We start from the raw sequence: 18,710 nt of genomic DNA on the forward strand, positions 1-18,710 counted from the left end.
AATGGAACACGTTTGTTTTTTTGTTTTTCATGTTTACTCGTTTTTATAATTTTTAGTGCCTTTATACTGCAAATTTTGTGAACTACTATCCAAATAGAAGTTTGCTTAAAACGTATGCTGTCCTTGACATATCGATAAGCTATTTTGAAGAAGTAAACCTTGTGAAACATGACGTGTGGAACATGACCTGTGGGAACCCCTAACTCAACAATATAGTGAACATCCGGGCGTCGTATACCAAAAACTTGCTTCCCGGAAATGGAAAGAAGAAAATGACGGCCGAGGAAGTTAGTGTCTAGAGAGTTAGCAGAATGGAGTTTAATGGAGTATAAAACTCTTTCTAAGGTAAGAGAAAATAGAAGCAATGGTTCATCACAAACTATAAACTCTCAATCCTTCTTTAAATGTGGCATCTGTACGATTTTGTTTGTTGCTTACCAGGATTGGGTGGTACTTTTGCATGTAAGTCGGGGATCGGGACTCGGTTGGCACCCTACTGTATCAGAGCCAAAATCGCCCCTGTTTTAGACATGGTAGAGAGCAGTGTTCATGGTTTAACACGTAGGATTCGAGTCTACTATCACGTTTAATCTGAAGAACTTTTGAAAAAAAATCAATTGAGGGGATCAATTCTTACGCTTTTCATACAATTACTCAATCTTTGCACTGCACTGTTTGGGTCTGTGAGTCCTGGGGACAAATGCGATAAGCCCATGGGACGTGGAAATTAATACATCTGATGTATAGGTGGTATTTCAACCAAATTTTGCCCGAAAGAAACGCATATTTACCAATATTTATTTTAATGCTGTTTCATTTCCGGTTCCGCGATGATTTACCATCGACAGTTTCAGTGTGGCTTACGGTATTGCTTCCTCCGTAACACGCATACAACAACGACTGTTGCAAGTTTTGCAGGAGTGTGTGAGCGCAAGTGAATTTTAAATACTTCTCAGCTGAAGGTCACACCAGGTCAAATCCTGTCTCTGGAAGCTGTCAGCATGTTGTTTCCTCCATGGTGACGGAAATGTGTACAGAATTGAATTTTGCTATTCATTTTCCGTATTATAGCAATTGTGACACCCTGTCCATTACCTTTCACTGTCAATCTAGAGTCACGTCAACCTTGTCCCAGTTCACAGTCTCTTCCCTTCACTATGTAGACATCTGTTTGTGCAGCTGAGGTCAAGACTCTGCCCTACTGACACTCTACAGTAACCAACAATGATACATTAATCTCAGAGTAAACACACACAAAAAAGGAAATGTGACTTAATGTTGGGGAACTAATTAAGTACGCAGTGAACTGTCAAATGAAACAATATTATCGTATGGGTGTCTACATTAACCGGTCTCCCATATTACCAGGTAACCCAGGGAAGCTTAATGCTAAAATCACTGATACTGATTATGATAGGAATATTCCCAGAATGTCAAGCAATTTCTAGGTGTTGTTTCTGTAGTTGGTATCACCTTGAATCCGGTTGTCATGACAACCCTGTCATTGCTTTCCAGCCCGTATTTCTATCAAACAAGCAGACCAATACAGAGGTTCAGGACCTCAAGACCACTGAGTTTTCTTAAAGCCCCAATAGCTGCAAATCTTATACATTATTTTCAATATTTCATTTTCAAACCGAAGTTGGTTCGTGTAAATGTGCTAACTGAAGGACTTGTATAGAAGTATTGCTGCTAGCGTATTTGGACCATGCCTAGGTGTTTTAACAGGTTAAATAATTAATGGGTGCCGCACTCATAAAATGGCGCCCCCACAGACGAGTACAAAAAGTGTAGAATTTCCTGCAAATACACATCGTGATCATAAAATAAACAAGCATGATGTCATTCACTTGAATGCGCAACATAGGGGATGATCAACATTTTGTTGCTTTAACCTTTATTTTCTCTGTCACATGATTACTCTTTGAAAATTATGGTAAAATGTGTGAATTTACATGCCACTTTCGACACTTATGAGAGTTTTATACACTTTTTCAGTCCTTAATGGGTCTTATTCAAAGAAAACGGTTGGAAAACAGGGGATATTTTGAGATCGGATTATTAAACATCGTAACTATTGGGGCTTTAAGCTTGTGTTGGTCAGTCAGTTTTTTAGTTAAGTGCCAAAATGATAGGAAAACTTTACAAGCACCTGCCAGAAATGAAACATAACTTAAGGGATACAGTCATTGGAACTGCCCTCAAAGGTTGTATGGGACCCATACAACCAATGTAAACAGTGATATCCAAGGTTAGATGGTGATCGATGAAAGTTAAAACATCTACATTGTATAATTTAAATGTCGCAGCTATGATGATGAGCTGCATCTTGATATCGTGCACAAAATACATTGTTTGTAAACAAGAAACTCGCACAGGCGCAATTCCGACGACAGTTTCCCTTTAACCCTTTTCCTGCCAGACAGTAATAACTGTATCGCTTCCCCATCAGCCAAGTCAGTAAAAAGCGGTATTGAGCCAAAACGACGTATTTTCACCCACTTGGCTTGGTATGTTATAGCATCTTTTGTCCAAAAAAAATCAACTTTACAGTATTATGTTTTCAACAGCCTTCAAATGTACAGTATTATGATAAAATACATCATATGGAATACGTTGTGTTTCATTAATTTTAACCATCGTGACCTGGTGTTGAAATATGGACTTGGCAGGAAAAGAGTTAAGGTACAATGTGCCTAGAAAGCGAAAGGACTCAACCATCTTCTCAAACTCTCCTGCAAAGATACTCTTACTGTACCAAATCAGAACAAAAACTGGGGGTCCCTGTCCAAACTTTGGTACTATAGAAACAAATTACCTAACATTTACTGATATTTGAAACTCAAAATGGCTGCCATTCTTGTCTTAAGTCTATGAGGAAAAATTAATTTTTGAAAAACTTGGATGGTGAAACTTCTCTCACTCCAAGAGCTTTAAAATTAGCCCCCACAAGTGTTAGACCAGAAAAGTATTGACTAAAAATTGACAGCCCAAAAAATATGACCCAAGGTACATTCTACCCTAAAGCCGCAATTTTGAGACTGTAGATGGATACTGAACATATGGCATATCACATCAAATGTAACTTGTGGGAAGATACTTTTATTTGTACAGGTACAAAACTTCAGCATACTTTCGACTTCATTCAGGCTGGCTGTCTTCTAACATGACAAATGCAAACACAAATTTTCATGTGCTGTATTGGGGTATTTCTTTCTGCACACAAAAGCTTGATTGCTACAGTTTGTATGCATTGGTACCAACATCTGTGTGTACCTCCATTCAGATTTTGATTGTGTTTGCCACCACTTGATTCACTGCTCTGTAGGATATTTTGTAATTCTCTGTGATGGGTTGGTTGTCCTCAATTGGCCTGTGCAATGTACATGTAACTGCTTTGGCATAGCCATCAGCTGGCAGAGAGTACAGGGGTCACAAATTGTACATGTACACTGTAGGGTTGATAAAAGATATGTGTGAGATAAAGTCAGTAATAGTTTTTGTCAATAATGACCTGAAAGTCTCAAGAGTCAAGGTCATCCACAGATTAACCCCAGACAACTTTCTGACCCAACATGTTTGGTAATCTTTATACACATGTGTACATGTAGAGCTATCATCAATGTCATTTTTCGGGTTGGTACCAGGTTGGCTGGTAATTTTTGTGTGGGTAACATATAATGCTGTGACTTCAATTCCTAGCAATGCAAACAGCTTTTAGGCTGTTGTTTTACAGTCCCTCTGACTGTGTTTGTTGCAAAGGCATAAGGTTTTCAAATCATATTTTGCTGCCATTGGTAGACACACTGTACATGCATGCTGTGATGATGGCGGATCTCTGTGTGGGGACGTTAGGGGTGAAAGGTTTGACCTTTTCATGACCTCTAGACTGTGTAGTGAGGTCCCGAACAAAAGGTGCTGTCCTATTTTGCAATGGTGAACGTGTTGGAACTAGGCTGCTATGAACGGATATGTATAGACAACACTTACAATGGGTATCAAGAAAAGGCAAGATTTTTCTTTTGGTAGTTTTCAAAATGCTGAACAAAGTCAAATAACATCTTCATTACCACAAGAATATATAAAGTCTGCTTCATAATGGCCAGAAAGATTTCAACATTAGTTGTGATCCCAGTGAACATAATTTATGAAATCTGTGAATCTTTATCTGGCTAGTTGTCAGTTGATTTGATATATGCATATGTACTGGAAATTATCTTCATTAAATCTGTGAATTTTGATCAGGCTAGTTGTCAGTTGATTCGATATATGTCACCATAAATATACCGTATGTGCTGGAAATTACCTTCATTAAAAGGTCATTGACTTATCATCAAGTACAAATGAACTCTTGGTGATCAATTTATAAAAGATTGGGAACTTTGTTATTGATGACATATGACAATTTTTAGAAAAGTAATCACATTTATATCAGCTGACATGTCCAGTCAAGGAAATGGATGTTGTTTCCTGGTCGTAGGTCACAAGTGACACTGGTAGAGCTGTATGTGTACAGCGTTGTGGGTCTATTATGGTCCAGCGATAAAGGCGGTGGTAACCAAAGACAGACCTGCATGTAAAGCTAAGGTAAATGCGTTGGTGTCTTTGTGACGTGAAGGTGTATGTTCTGTTGTGCCTCTCTTACAGTGACTTACTAAACCATCTGGTGCACAAAACGTGAAAATATGTCAGAAATCTGGGTGCTCAAAAATAATGGTAGATGTAATGTTGCCATTGATGTTACTGGGCAGCAATGGAAGGAAGTTTGTAAGTTCTCAAAGTGTGCAATATTAACCCCAGCAGAGATTGGAAACATTTTCAGGGAAAATAGCTTGCCAAAATTACCATAGTGAGTTTGTTAGTCAGTCAGCTAAGACTGAAAACAGTGTGTATGCAGATTATGTAAATATGCAAATCATATGGTAATGACCACTCATCAAAATTGAATATTCATGGTCATTCATCGGGTACTTAGTTGATCTAATCAGTGAACGTGATTACGATAAATGTAATGGAAATTTTTAGACAGAGTTGGCACTTTGTACCTGCCTCTTGAACCAGGTTTTTGAAAATTGACTATACGGATGAGATCACTTTTCATCACATCTTGATCATGAAGTACTCCAAGTTCTTCGTGAAGTTTGAAACAGTAAATGTGAAACTGTGCTTCAAAAGATGCTGTAAACAATACATAAAATATCTCTTATTGTTGTCAATCATTTGCAATGAGTTCAAATTCCTTCTACAAATACAAAAATGTCTTTTGTTCACAAAATAATGTAGTCAAAACTACTGACTACCTTTCACACCCATTTTTAGAACTCATCAGTGCACACCTGAAAAACAATGGGTCGTGTCCGTCATATGGCGTTACCGCGTAAATCAGTGCTTGTGTAAGGATGTCTTCCATGGTGAACAAATACAAACAACCCCCTCAGAAAGTGTGGAATTGTACTATGGTTACGTGTAAGCCCATTATTCTTCAGTCTCGTTATACTGGCTGCAAAATTATCATTGTAACGATTTTTCTTTCCAAAATTGTCTTTTACAAGAAATTTGAAAAGTGGAATCATAAGAAAGTAAAATGTGGCTATAGTATGGGTTCCATGATGCAATGCATGCTGGGGTATACAAAGCGTAACGTTACTCATAGAACTTTTTAGCCGTAGGTTATACGCAGGGTATGTTACTCGTAGAACACTATGGCAAGTTACATCCTGACCTATATTTCCGTCGCCGATGGATACAAAATACATGAGGCATAATTTGGCATTGTAAATTTTTGTCATTCTTGTATAACAATCCATTGTATGCAAAACACAAAGTCAGTATGTCTTTGGTGTTTTGAATGTGTTTATGGTGTTTGACACAACCACAGCAATGTACCGTATTATAGGAAAAGGTCTATTGATGGCAAATCCAAAATACTGATAAATAATAGTTCAAACCAGAAATTGTAGTTTATAAGATGCACTAATCACAAAAAAAAAAGAATGCAGAATAAAAATGGTGACATTGAACACAAAGAAATCAACAAATCAATTGTCTACAGGGTGTCCGCGTTCTTTCCAAGAAGATATCAAACATATCAAGGAAGTAAAACTCATTTTTCATGGGAGTATATATAATGTATGTCATCCAAGGAGGACACACACATTAGCTGGGAAAACATTTTGTAGTATACATTTCATAGGTTACCTTTGCCAGTGACTCTAAATATATCAAATATAGGTTATGAAAACCCTTGAAGAACATGCAAAGATTTATGGGTTTTTTATTAGTAATGACACAAATCATATACCGGTACTGTACAGTACAATGTATTTCACGTAAATTGAATTTATGTCTGAAAAACATGACGTGTTTAGTATTCTTGCAGTTCCGTATCCCACAACTTTCCCTTCTGGTATTGTGTGTGTGTGTGTGTGTTGTAGCACTCTCTAGTTGGCTCATACTTGTCCGGCATTCTGTGAACTTCTGTGTTGTCAACTTTCTGTAGTAGGGCACAAAAGAATGTGAAAACTAGAGTTATACCATCCGTGTTTCTGAGAAACTCTTTTGTTTCATTGACCTTGACATGTGCAGGAAAGTTAGTGCCAGTGTGCCCTACATCCTCTTTCTCCTACGTGGTGTTTATTCCTATGGTTTGTCTATGTAGTCTGGTAGGAAGACGATTTAATAGCCATTTACTATTTCTCAACTCTCAACTCTGTATATCAAATTGGCTTAGAGGGGATACAGGATTGCTCATTGCAGTACTCAGCTGCAATCTTTTCCCCAAGAGAATTTCCCAGCCTTAAAGTAATTTCACAATCCATATTATCTACCATACATTTAATTACATTGTTTGCATAGGGCCTTGACCTTGATGTTACTTCGTTTTGTATCACTATTGAGACAGCTAAAAATTTATACAATAAAAAATGGCTATTGATATCACTAGGAGTACTATAGTACTATCTACAGTGTAGGGCAGGTGGGGATGAATATGTTGAGGAACTGTAAATGATGACAGCCTGTGTCATAAACATGTATGGGGTATATGTAGTAAGGTATGCACTGTTGTGCACTGTTCATTGTATTCTGCTTTGATGTTCATGCTGGTCTTACAAATAGAATAAGGACGTGTAAGATAAATATTTATGAGCCTGTATGTTTTTTACAGTCATACCTTACTAGTCTGTGATTTGATACTGTACCTGCATTGATACATGCCCTCAACGGTATGTAAGCCAGCCCCAAGGCAAATGCCTTGTGTGTGAAACCGGAGGCTGCACTGGCTATACCAGCTTGCTACACTGGGTAAAAGTACTAAAGCAGGAGAGGGTTAATGCTGCATAGCCAGCTTTAGAGAGTCATCACCTTCATAAATACTGTCATCGACTTTGATGCAAAGTTTTAATCTTGCTCCCTCTTAAAAGGTATGACAGCCTGCAAGGAGCATTGAATCTTAATGAATAGGTAATGTTTATATCAAACATACCAGTAAATCTTTAGATGATTGTACTCATATTTTGAAAATCTTGTAAAACATCTTTTTTAAATACAGATAGTCAATATATGACCAGACCAGGTGGGTGTTGCATTCTACTGTTAATCCAACCTGGGCTGACAATTCAACACAAGTAGGGGACTGAATCATCAGAAGTTTTCCAAAAGATTCTGTAGAATCTGTTTTAGGCCAAAAAAAAAATATGTGCTGTTCCGATTACCCGACCTACCCCAATTTTATCCCCCCGACCCTAGACTTTTTAGAGCTTCGTAAACGCGGAAGTAAAAATAATGATATGAAAAAAACGTGAAACGCATGAAACTAATTTTAGTTCGATTTTGATACTTTTTGAACTGCTTCAATAAAATGCTGTGTTGAAACAATACCACGCGTAAATTTCTGTACACTGATTTTGCATATGAAACTATCAGCCAGTTTAGAGTTACGTTCACAAAAGTTCATTGCCCTAGCCCGATAAGGTTTCTGTGTCACATCACCTTGTACGATTGAGAAAAGGAGACAAACTGAAGTTTTTGTGCATCATATGAATGTCCATAACACTCTGAAAATAATTCTGATAGCAAAATTAACACAAAAAATTGGACTTTACTGTCACAGAAACGTGTTCAGTGCAGACTGCACAAGGATTGAAGCAAGCTGTGGTGTCAATGGGCCCGGTTTTTGAATTCAGTGAAAGGACACTGACTCATTTTTCGGGGCAAATAAACCCTAAAATTAACTGTCGGTGACAACCAACCTTTCTGTTTGTTATTTTCCCCATTCTAAAATGACTGAAAAAAAGCAACTGGAGCAAATCTGACATCGAGAAAAACTCGACTCCGCATTCAATTCACGCGTGCATTAAAATCAAAACAAGGGATCTGACCCTCTAAGTTGTTCGTTTTAGCTCTACTGAGTCTGCGCACAAAACTACAAGACCACCTGGGTCACTAGAAAAATACAGCTCACTGGTTTGCAAAGGGCAATGTTGATCCAAACTTACAGTAGTGAGGGATATATACGCACAGTAAAAACGTGACAAACAAGCACATTATTTTTTTCACAAGCTACAAAACATTCTTTTATAACTACAATAGTTTTTTTCTTGGTTTGTGTAGTGCAGACAGTTCAGTGAAAAATGAAAAAATCCCTTGAAGGTACAGTGGGAATGGCTGGCTGTTATTAATTTTGATGTTTGAATGTACATTAAGCCCTATGAAAGCAGACTTACAGAATATGTGCAAACAAACATACAGAATATTTAAGCATGAGGGAATATGCTACAATTTTTAGGGATATTAAAGCTTATGAATATTAATGAGCCGTCCGCCACTCTTGGAAGCTCTATACATTCACAACAGTGATACCCAAATTTGTTGACTTTTGAAAAAATCTAATGGACGACGTTGTTTGGGGCCAGCAGCTTGGATTGTGTGAGCAAGTGTTTTATGGCTTGTAGTATGTATATCACAAGTGACATCACTGCAACATTTAAAATTACATATAGGATGTCATTAAATGTTTCAGTTAAATTCCCAAAAAATTTTAAAATCTTCCTCAAAAATTCCAGTAGAGGGGGACCAATCCCCCCTGGTATAGTATACAAGATGAAACGCTGCATTGATGACAGTAAATATTGTGTTGTGTCAGTTCTTACAAGTCAGACTTACCTGTGGATAAACAGTTCACTTTCCTGTCAAAGAATTGTAATTCAGCCATATCAATTTCCTTGGCAGTCTAATAAACCACACACTTCAATTCTACTGGTGAATATTTTATTTTAATAAATTGGTATTCAATTTGAGTGTGTTTCATGAGGAAATTGTTCACTGGTAGTTTGTTTGAACGCGTACAAAATGCACATTGAGAAATAAAAAAAATGAAAAAAAAAATTTCTATACCTACCTACCCTATTTTTGAAAACCATGTAATCGGAACAGCAGAATTTTTTTTTTTTTTGGCCTTAGGTACAAATGCATAGCATATTATCAAAAGGAATAATAGAACGTCACGTAGTGGAGGTAAATATGCCATTTTCGTGGCCTGTACATGACCTTACGACATGCTACATTTTTTGTTTTTCAAAAATTCAGCATTCTTGTGTGAACTATAATGCAACTCTTTTGCTTGAAAGTGAGTGAGGTTTTTAATTCAACTCAGAATTCATTGAATACGTGTACAGATATTTGTTCAGTGTGCACATTGCAGTGTACTAATAGAAGGAAAGCATAACACATTATTATACACCTGCATCTGTAACCTATGGAGTTTCGTCATACAGTAAGTTTCGGTATCAGAGGACGCGGAGTCCAATAACTTTGATGCGGAGTACAATAACTTTTGGTGTTATTGGACGCTATTTGACCTTTGACCTCAAAACATCTTTACGTCAGCACAGGGGAAAAGGAGAGATGATTTTAAATTTTTAACAAAAGTATACTTCTAAACATTCAGTACTTCACAATGTTAGTAGTGGTGAATCAAAAACCTGTGAATTTGAGTGAAATTATGCTGCTGACCTACAATTTCTATCATGTACACTGCGCTGCACAGGTGTGAAATTTCATTCTGTGTGCTTAGCGGACGTGCTGAAAGCGTTCTCAGTTTGCTCGCGATCACTCAGTACAGTGCAGGACGGGCATAAAAAAAACACTTTGATTTTGACTTTTTCGCGGTGAAATTGGACTATAAAAGGTGTATAATATTAAGGTTATTCACAAAATACCGGGATTTATGTCCTCGTACATCGTACGCTTCTGTATTGTCCTCAACGCTACACGTCTCGGACAATACCTCCGCTGCACGATGTACTCGGACATAAATCCCGGTATTTGTGAATAACCTGATAGCATATGGAAAGAAATAAATAACCCCTGTTTGCAATACCAGTCACTCATCACTACCATTTTTAATTAGACTAACATTGATCTAACCAAGATCTACTGGGCCAAAAATCTCATTCCTCCATAGTAAGAATGGGTTTCATATACAGTAACAATTTTGAAGGGACTATCACCCAGTTCAGAGTTTGAACAGTAATTTATACCAACAACTTAAGAGGATGTACCTAGTTTAAAGGACAGACAAAAGCTTCTATGAGGTCATCTGACCTGTTAGAAAAATATACAGTGTAGGTCATCGACCTGTTCAACTTGACTGGCTTAACCAGAACTTAAGTATTGCCATGTGTACCATGAATTTGAATGACAAACAATACATCGTATATGTACTTGGAGATACATGTACACAAAATCAGATATGTATTAATAGTATTGCATGGGAAGTTGTCGTTATTTATTTAAGCGAACATATTGGGTCTCAGACATTGTTCAATCCCAGTGGCTTTCAACACACAAACGTACTGCGAACATGTACAGTGTGTTATTCCCGTTTGTCAAAACGTGCAATATTGTTTCTGTGAAATTGTGCATTTCACAATTACAATGGCTAAAACAAACTTACATCTTGTCAGATTCATGTACATGTTGAGTGAACTATCTACACTGTGAAACATGAAGATTTGCCATGTTCAGATCCTGTGTGCGCCAATTCTAGTTTGCTTTCTTTAACTTAGTGAACCAAGAACTGGTAAGCAGATATTGTGAAATTTGATATGATAAAGTGATACCTGCTAAAAATGTCGCATAATTATCATGTGAACTTTCATATCCTCAATGGTTTTATATTCACAATTGACTTGAAATGTGTAGGGCACATTTGACAGGACTTGCTATTCTATCAAAATAAAGAAATGTTACACATCGAAATTATATAATTTATATTTATGGTAGGTGAGTAAATTAAATATTTGCACATAGTGTTCCTTAACTCTCTGGAGAAGTTGCTCCGTGATGATGCGGTGCTGTACATGTAATATTACAAAACAAAATCAGTTTAATATCCTGAGCAATTTTATTATGGTTTGAGTAGCTTAATGTGCGGAATTATAATACATAAGTATCCATTTTATTCATGTAAGGTAGTTCTTATCTATGGTTTATATGTTCACCATGCTTTGAATATGGCAGATTATGAGTGCACATCCATTTAAATGACACAGGGTGCTTGATTTTTCAACACCGTGAACAGTACCTGATCTTCTTTAGAAATGATGTTTCTGAACAGTCCTAGGGAGTCTTTTTGAAAACGGTTCCCCAGTTCATGTAAATTTTTGACACATTGATGTGAGTGTGGTATGTCACAGTGGGGAGGACACATCACCAAAGTCTCTTCACATTGTTTTTGCTGGATGTATTATGTAATGGTATGCCTATGCGCATTTCCTAAGGACAATATCAGGCTTGCCACCATTGAAGGCTCTGTGTTTGTGAACTTGAACTTCAATAGCCGAAACTTCTGTACAAACCCTTCACAAACATGCAGTGCACACCAAATCAGTATGTCACGTAAGTCACTTTTATTTCCTTCTTTGAGCACCAATCAGCATATAAATCTCTCACCCAGTGTATAAATCTCTCACACATGCTGAATGTTTTTAATTTTCATACTTCACGGCCCGTACACTGAAATAAAATCCTACTCCTTTCATTTGAGATCTCCAAGCAATGTCTTTGATCACCAAAATACAATTTGTTTACAATTTGTTTATTTTTTTTGCATTTGTTCAAGATTTCTAGCCATCCACATGTACTAACCACGGGTCAATCCACCTTTTTGGAGTGACCTTGAACTAACTACATGTGTGAATACGAACTGTCAGGATTTGACAGTATACTTTTTGGATTCAAAACACAGAGTTTGTCATTTTGGACCACCGAATCCGAGTGGTTGTGGCCAATTTTGAGATGTTTTTCATGAAACTCAGAGTGCATGTCTATATGTTATGGCGTAGGTTCTATGGTTATAGCTAGCAGTGTTCCAGCCAAGTATATTGTCAAGACGAGGCCCCACACACAAAGCTACATTCTATTCTAACATGCTACTTGCAGAGTTTCATGTGTAAATTGTTTTAAAACCCCTCATCAGGTAGTGTAACTGTACATTTACTGATTAACTGATATTAGATGCATATCAGCCATTATGAGGACCATAACGGTGGCTCTGTCAGCCATGTTCTGTATAAAAATGATGTGAAAGCAGAACTCATGATCATAGACCTTTTGTGATACTGCAATTCATCACATCATTAAATCTGAGTATCTAGCAAACAATGTAATTCCAATATAGTCACTTAGGTGTCGTCTTTCACGGCAAAACATTTCTTGTTACTCTATGTCCTTACCTGTTAAAACACCAAATTTGGATTCGATGCTATTATTATTTCTCTTATGTTTGTTTGTATATATGTCAGTTGTATTGTCTGTATCTCTCTGTATAGAACATATACTATGTATTTATGCTTTTATGTATGTGTGTATATATATATATATATATATATATATATATATATATATATATATATATATATGTATATATATATATATATATATATATATATTATATATATATATATATATATATAGTTATATATATATTATATATATATATATATATATATTTTTGTATATGTGTACATATGAACATATGTGTTTGTATATGTGTGGATATGTATGTATGTATGTGTCACATGTATCAATGTTTGTGTACATATACATATGCAAACATACCTATCAGTAGTATTACATATATACATGTAATAGATCAAGGCATGTACATATGAATGTATATGTTTGTACACTTGAGTCATAGATGTACACGAGTATGATGACCATACGAATGTGCATTTATATATGTGCTTTGTCGACAGTACATGCCCTGGTAAATGTGTATAGCTGTATCATGTCCATGTACGTGTACCATGTGTGCATCCAGTACATATAGGTGTAGTTTAAACTGGTATTTAAGTTGATATGTGTCTATACATTTTTGTGTTTACTGTTTTACTTTTTAGGATGTTCTTGTCCACAACAACTCCATTTTGTAAACACTGGTGTGGTGAAAGTAATAGTATACTATGTTCATGTGCTGTTCGTGTGTGTGTATGCAATTAACTATTTGTATGCGTGTAAACAGTGAAATTCTGCAAATTTTTGCCAATGATAAATTGTTATGAACTTTGTCGGGACCTGAAAATCGCAAAAAAATAAAATTGCCTTCAATATCAAATAAACACAATTATCACCAGTTTGTCATTGATGTTCTTGCGAAATCTCAAAAAAAGAGAGCAATAACCTTATCTCACTTTTCCTGGTACAAAAAGAGTTTCCTGGACAAATAAAGCACAAGTAATGTAAGGTTATCTTCAAAACCAGAACTGCTAGTGATGCTATACAATGTACAATCATGTGAATGTTAGCTCTGTGTGTTATTGGTGAATCAGTGCCACTGCATGCAATGTTGGAGATGATCAACAAACTTACTGAAAGATTTCTCAGAATGATCTGTAATAACGTGGTTTTGATAAATTCACATGGCAAAATCAGGAATCACCAGTGAAAGATGACCAACAAAGTTATTGAAAAACTTATCAAATATCATCTCCTATAACATGGTTTTCATAATTCACACACTAAAATAAAGTTTGGGAAATCTCTTTAATTGAATGATTGCTAAATACAGAATGAAATACAGAATGTACAATATTGCAAGGGCAGAGACTCAGGAATCTTGTGTCACGTGAAATCCAATAGTGATCATGTTCATATTATTTATTTTTCCATAGGGGTAACATGGCGAGTACTCTTCCGACAATACAGAGAGGTGGTTACAAGGGGCCTGTAGAGCCCATGTCAACGATAGGTGAGCAACTCACACATCCTTCTGCAGACTTCTTTAACCCTTTAAACTACAGTGGTCCCGTTGTTTTCAGTGATAAAATTCAACCTCTAGAGAGAGAAAACTGGATGAAAGGGTTGAAAATGTTTATGAGTCAGTGTTTAAATTCTACATGAAATACTGTTCTTTATTAAAAGGCTTGTAAAGTATAAAATATTTCCACAGTCTTCTTCCAAGTACAGCGCAAGTGCTTTCAGGGCCTACAGAACAAATGTTGGATGGATGAAAATGTCCTTGCCCTTTCGCGTCAAAAATTTTGTCTGATTCTGTTGCTTTAGGTGGTGAAGTTTGACCTCAATAAACAGGGCTAACGGGAATTGTTAAATTAATTCAAATAGTCAATTATCACAACACCTATGTGGAAGTGAAGTTGTGAAACTAGCTTTATTGGTCATTGATGTCAATATTGGCTCACTGTTTCTGGATTTCAGAGTAGACATTTTAGATGATACCTAATACAGATTGGTGTCTTTTTTTCATTTATCATACTCTATGACATTGAGTATAGGAATGTAGAAAGAGGGAATAAGGATTTTTGAATGTGAGAGAAACATTTGTGAAATTGTGAGTGTACAGAGCAAAGTGAGTCTTCCCAAGTAACAGTTGACCTTTAACCTTTGAATATTTTGATTTTCATTGGTGGATGAAACACAGAAAATGTAAACACTTTTATAACCTGAACAATATGTTTGCCGTCAAAGCATAAACTGTAACAGGACATTCAGTGAGTAAGTTTTGATCTGTGAATGTTTGAGATTGATGGTAAATCAGTTTTGATAAAATAGTAAGAGAATGTACAAATACAGATATTGCAGTGGTAATCTTTCTGTGATGAAGTGAAACAATGTAATCTCAGTGATGGTTCAGTACCATATGACTTGCTCATACAGGACATGTGCACACCGGTATTCTGGGAAAGGAACACTTTGTGAGGACTTGTATTCTCTAATACAGAATCCGAATCTTACAAAACTTGATGAAGGGAACAACAGAATGTGATGGGGCTTTAAAATATTTTTCCAGGAAAATGTATATTCGGTAAAAATTATTAAAAGGAATATTTCAGTAATTTCAAAATAATATATATGGCGAGATTTTCTATTTAAAATTCAAAATGGTCTTTTGATAAATGTTCTGTGTCTTTTGTGATAACATTGACCCACTTCCTCATTGTTGAAAAGAAGGAATGTCAAAGGTCATGACTACTGTATTGTTGAATAAACTTTGATCTCTTTTGACTCTTTGAACTCTTATCTCAGGGGTGGTTATTGTAGTTTCCTGGTTTTTCACAAAAGGTTAATGAAATATCTTTTCAAATGTGTATATATTTTAACATTAGTCTATGTGCAGGTACATATTATCCATTCTCTGTGTTATTTCGTACCAAGTGATGAAAAGAGTTAATTCTGTCTAACAGTGTACAACAAATTATACTTTTTGTAATTATATGCCCAAGAATTTCTTTGAAAAAAATACAGGTCATAGTTCACCATGGCTGTTCATCTTTTTCCATTTCTTGGTAAATTTGCGATTAGAATGAACAGACAGCAAAAAGATCATTCTGAATATTACTCTGTAAATTTCTGTAGATAAAGAAGATTTTGCTAAATTTCAACAAGCAGTATCTGTGTGTAAATTATATTGAGTTTATGGGTTATCTCGAGTTATGTGAAAATTTCAGTCTTTCAAAATAAGTACGCTCTTTTTTTTTTGAAGAATAAACAGGGTTTGTAATCACAGTTCATGTTGACAGCTGTCAATTTCACAAGGGCAATCCAATTGACTGAATGTACATTGTAAAGTACTTTTCAGAAAAAAACATTCTCTTACCAAATCAAAAATAAAAATCGGGGTCACCTTGCAAAGTTTGGAACTAGTGTAACAAATTGCCGTACATTTTGCGATATTTGAAATTCAAAATGGCCACCATCCCTGTGTTAACTCTATAAGGGAAAATCAAATTTCGGATTTTCGAAAAACTAAGATGGTGAAAGTTTTTCTTTCTCCAAGAGCTTTAGAATGAGCCCCCACAAGTGGTAGATCAGAAAGGAATTGTAGAAATTTGAAAGTCAGAATATCTGTCCCCGAGGCATGTTCTACCTTAAAGGGACAAAGTCAGCCATTTTTCATGAATTGTGTTTGATACGAGACTCTACTTCTATTGTTTGACATGTTGAAAGATAATGAATGGGTGATCATGCATATATTCGACCCCAATTTAGACAAATTAAATGCATGATCATGCATTAATTCTGTATCTTTCAACATGTCAAACAATATGGTAAGTACTACCAGAATCTCATATCAAACAAAATTCATGAAAAATGGCCAACTTTGTCCCTTTAAAAACAATTGGTGCATTAGTTGTAGTGCTGTTGGTACCAACACCATAACTTCATATTGTTAAATACAAATAGACATTACCTATCTCTGTGTGGACATCAATTTCATAGACATGTACAGATGTTTCATCTTGTCAGTAAAATATGCCAACCAGAAACCTGTCTTTCCATAATGTTTAAGTTGTGCCAAGGTTCTGATATCCAATTACTTTGTAGGAAACTTGCCGTTATGGTCAAAACTCTTGGAAATCACTGCCCTTGGAAATCACTGCCCTTATAGCTAGTAAATTTCATGGTCCCTGTTTTCATTTTAGTGCTCAAACTGCTCTGAAATTAGGGAACATCAGTTGTTATTAGGAAATTTTTTCAAGTAAAAAAATCTTGCGAAATACCACAAGTATTCTCAGAGATTTACGTTTCAGATTGTTAGGGTTGTTTGCAATCCAATCTTTAAATATCAGTGATATTAAGCTTCGTAGGATGTTTGTTAAAGGCCCAGTAATGTTAACTTTTGATGATCATTTCACCATTTTTATTTTGAATGTGAACCATAATTCCTTGTTCTTCTCCCCAAAGAATGTTGATATACATGTACGCAGTGTTAAGCTTGTCAACTCAGCCCATATGTGTGTAAACTGCATCATTATTGTTGAAAAGTGACTTGTTGTCTGGACTAAAATTCAAATGTAAACAATAAAATGCATTTTACACATTTGAACGATATTAAAGTTGACAAGCTAAATAGTTGGTGTTTCAACATACTTTGGGGAATAGAAAAAGTAGTTGCAATTGATATATAAAATAAAAATAATGAAAAAATCATTGAAAGTTAGAATTACTGGGGCTTTAATCAGTGTGTGTTAAAAGTGCTTGCCTGATTCCCTTGAAATTAGTACAGTGACCTTTGACACATACATCAGATAGGTAGTTTCATCGTATTATTTCAAAATCACCAACAGTTAGTATACATGTACAGGTATTCATGACCTTATTAATTATGTTCCCATCGACAAACAGACTCCGTTGCAAGGCCTGTATCTTGATCCAACCATCGTAATGAAAACTATAAAGTTTCTTAGGGGGTAATCTAATAGCTTTGTGCAGCAACTGAACCTCCTAGGATTTTATTGATTTGTAAAATTGCTGTGTGGACCCTGTGCTCTTCAGTCTTGCCACTTTGTATGTATACTCAGTGTATATGATATTATCATACAGGTACATACACATGTAGTGTCACTGTTTTGTTCCCGTTATGTATTCACACATACCCAGTCATTGTTTATTCAATTCTTCACCATGTAGGTCATTGTTTATTCAATTCTTCACCATATAGGTGCGCAAGATTTACTTAAAGATGATGAAAACGTGGCCCATGTTGGATGGGTGTACAAACGAGAAAGGGAGAAGATGAATGATTCACTTAATTTAAAAATTCGAGTTGTGGCTTCCAAGATACCCATGCTGAGAAATAGATGTATGTACACATTTTTTCCCTTCCTAGACACACTGAGGTGATATTAACTGGGAATCTCGTATATATGGATATAAATGTTTCCAACTTTCTGGAGCAATTACTGTGACATGCTTTCGATGATTTCAACAGATGTGGTTTACACATCAAGGAAGGACCATTTACAGTGACATAAATGTGCACTTTAGTTTATTTTTCCCCATAATCGCATTGTGTAGCTGTCTTGCAACCATTTTCATAGGAATTTTATCATGTACATAACATTGATTACTTCAGCATGTCACAATTTATGACATTCCAACTTTGCATTGATAGAATATACCATGACGTTTTATCTCTGTACAAAAGCCATATTTTCATTCATTGACAGGTAGACCCAAGATTTTATCAGTAACAAGAGACAAATAACTTTCACATTTATTTCCCTGCTTTTCTCTTCCTTCTTATTGAAATGGAAAACTTTAAATTTCCTGAGAAAAAAAAACTAAGCGAAAATCATGGACTTCCTCAATGCCTGTGTACATGTATGAAAATAGCACTCTCTAATATTAGATTCACCTGTTGTAGCAAGGCTTTCATTCATTTTCACAAGCATACAATTCTGGTGTAT

The 18,710-nt window shown here is 35.8% G+C and overlaps 1 protein-coding gene across 4 annotated transcripts in view; it reads left to right on the forward strand.

The window, feature by feature from the left end:
* The first annotated feature begins 218 nt into the window (after positions 1–218).
* The window catches only part of LOC139120383 (SH3 domain-binding protein 2-like), a 49,923-nt gene continuing 31,431 nt past the window's right edge, over positions 219–18,710 (forward strand). The window contains exons 1-3 of one of the 4 annotated variants that reach the window (XM_070684763.1): positions 219–345; positions 14,175–14,251; positions 17,963–18,103. In XM_070684763.1, coding sequence (XP_070540864.1) covers positions 14,182–14,251; positions 17,963–18,103 — 211 coding nt within the window. In that variant the 5' untranslated portion in view covers positions 219–345; positions 14,175–14,181. Of the gene's footprint in view, positions 346–11,666; positions 11,899–14,174; positions 14,252–17,962; positions 18,104–18,710 lie in introns of those variants that run through there. The other 3 variants (XM_070684761.1, XM_070684762.1, XM_070684760.1) reach the window with 3 other exon arrangements.

The sequence above is a fragment of the Ptychodera flava genome, chromosome 20 (genome assembly GCF_041260155.1).
Source record: "Ptychodera flava strain L36383 chromosome 20, AS_Pfla_20210202, whole genome shotgun sequence".
Lineage (NCBI taxonomy): Eukaryota > Metazoa > Hemichordata > Enteropneusta > Ptychoderidae > Ptychodera > Ptychodera flava.